The sequence below is a fragment of the Centroberyx affinis genome, unplaced genomic scaffold (assembly GCF_046629955.1).
Source record: "Centroberyx affinis isolate AG114_WGS23_722 - 3 ecotype Tasmania unplaced genomic scaffold, CSIRO-AGI_Caff_v1 ptg000141l_1, whole genome shotgun sequence".
Taxonomy (NCBI): Eukaryota; Metazoa; Chordata; class Actinopteri; order Beryciformes; family Berycidae; genus Centroberyx; species Centroberyx affinis.
Window position 1 is genome coordinate 55,544 of NW_027278839.1, and position 1,957 is coordinate 57,500.

Consider the following 1,957-nt stretch of genomic DNA (forward strand, 5'->3'; position numbering starts at 1 on the left):
TCCAAGGTTTGGCGTTTTCATTAATGTTATAAAGCATTTAGTAACTCAGTTTCTATATAAAAATGCTTTAGCCTATTATTACTCAAGCTATGACTCGGTTTGGAGCAAACACAGTCCCTCTGGCTCAGTTAACGACTTGAAGGTCCTTTCTGGATGATACTGGCCTGGAGGAATAGTTGACCAACAGCTTGCTGGATCAAAATACAGCTAGCAGAAGATTAAATCTCAAATCCCAATCAATTGAAAACCCCTCTCAAAATGCAGAGTAGACAAGAAAATGATAGCCTAAATGTTTTGCGCATATTAAAGATGTAGCCTATAGTTTCTTTTTTTTCTTTTTTTTTCTTTTTTATACACAGAAAACAGAATATGTAGGTCTGCAAATGAGTGGCGTTGTGAAGACTCATTTCTTTTCACAATTTCTAGCCAATCCTGACACTGAGCAGTGACAAATAGGCCTAGTCATCACTGAAAGACCAAAAGTTAAGAACTATGGAACAAAAATAAGTGAGTATTTTATCCTCCTTCCTGTTATAATAACAGATAGTATCTAACTATCTTATCTAATATCTTATCTATATTTTATTTTATAATCAACACAATACAAAAACCCAAACTAACCCGCACAGAAAAATAAAAAACAAACAACAACAAATCAAATCAACAAAACACAGAGAAATAAATACATAAATAAATAAATACATAATCGTTTCAATGTTTTATTTAAATACAGTTATGCAGGTATAGGCTACATAGCCTACCTGTCCTGTAGCCTATTGTGCACTTACACACTATGTGTAAGGCCAACAATTATAGGCCTACACTTAATATACATAAATATAGGTCTACATACATGTACATGTACGTACGAAATGAACATATCCCTCAATAGCCTACCTTGTTTAAAGTAAGCAACTCTGTAGCCAGACACAGATATCTGATACAGAACATTAGTCTGGAATCGATTAGATCGGACATCTGTGCCTCTTCTGCAATCCATTAGTCAGCCTGGACCCAACAAGGAAGCATATCTGCAGGGACGGAGCTAACGATAGCTGGCGATAACGAGCCGTCCAAAACAAAATACCCTTTAGCCGTTTTCTCCATAAGACATCCACAAATTTGTAAACAGCCTCATTTTGGGAAGCAGATGCCAATGCGGGACGTCAGGCTGCTGTCATGTGAACGTGTCCGGGTGGACTGACAGGTTGATTTGGGAAGCTGTTTCTTCCTCCTGGCAGATGTTGTCGGTGGGACTCGCTAGCTAGGACTTTAGCTCCTGTCAGCATCGCTGCTTAAGTTGGCTGTTGGACACTGAGCTCGGGGTTTCGCCTTCTTTCTTGTCAGGTAAAATTTATTATTGGATTACTGTAGCAACCTGTCTTTCCTCGCTTTTCTCAGACACGATACGTTAAATGTTGTCTTCTGTTCAACAAGCCAACTCAAGCTAACTTTCCTGTTTGTCAGCATCTCGCAGGCCACAGCAATTCACGGCTCTGATATTTACTCAATATTGTACATAAATCTGATTCAAGTAGATGTTGCCTGTTTCAGTGGTTCCCCCTAGGGGGTCATTGAAAGGTTACTTCCAGTAAAATGAGGAGTTGTTTAATTTCGCTATTATTTCACTCACTATAGACGTTAGCACAACGGGAGACAGTGTAACCACGACTGATTTAATCACAGGTCTCACTCTCCCCACTGTTGACATCTTCTCACCTACACTATCAGCCCTTTTGTTGTCATATCTGACAACAAGAGGGCTTCCTTGGGACAAAAGCTTATCAAATGAAGGTTGATGGTCCAATGCAGATCTGTTTGAGGTTCCTTCACATGAAAAAGTTTGGGATCCTCTATCATATTCAACATTGTCATTGCTCATTTTGACATAAGCCTGTTTTTTGTTTTTTTTTCCAAGCTGGACAGTAATGATGATGCATAGTGCAGCGGCGTCCCA

The 1,957-nt window shown here is 39.1% G+C and overlaps 1 protein-coding gene across 3 annotated transcripts in view; it reads left to right on the plus strand.

Annotated features, from left to right (window-relative positions):
• The first annotated feature begins 1,043 nt into the window (after positions 1–1,043).
• Positions 1,044–1,957, plus strand: part of zfyve27 (zinc finger, FYVE domain containing 27) — a 6,930-nt gene continuing 6,016 nt past the window's right edge. For all 3 annotated transcript variants that reach the window (XM_071531161.1, XM_071531169.1, XM_071531177.1), the window contains exons 1-2: positions 1,044–1,347; positions 1,919–1,957. The exon at positions 1,919–1,957 is cut by the window's right edge and continues 210 nt beyond it. In XM_071531161.1, the coding sequence (XP_071387262.1) occupies positions 1,929–1,957 (29 nt within the window). In that variant the 5' untranslated portion in view covers positions 1,044–1,347; positions 1,919–1,928. The remainder of the gene's footprint in view (positions 1,348–1,918) is intronic.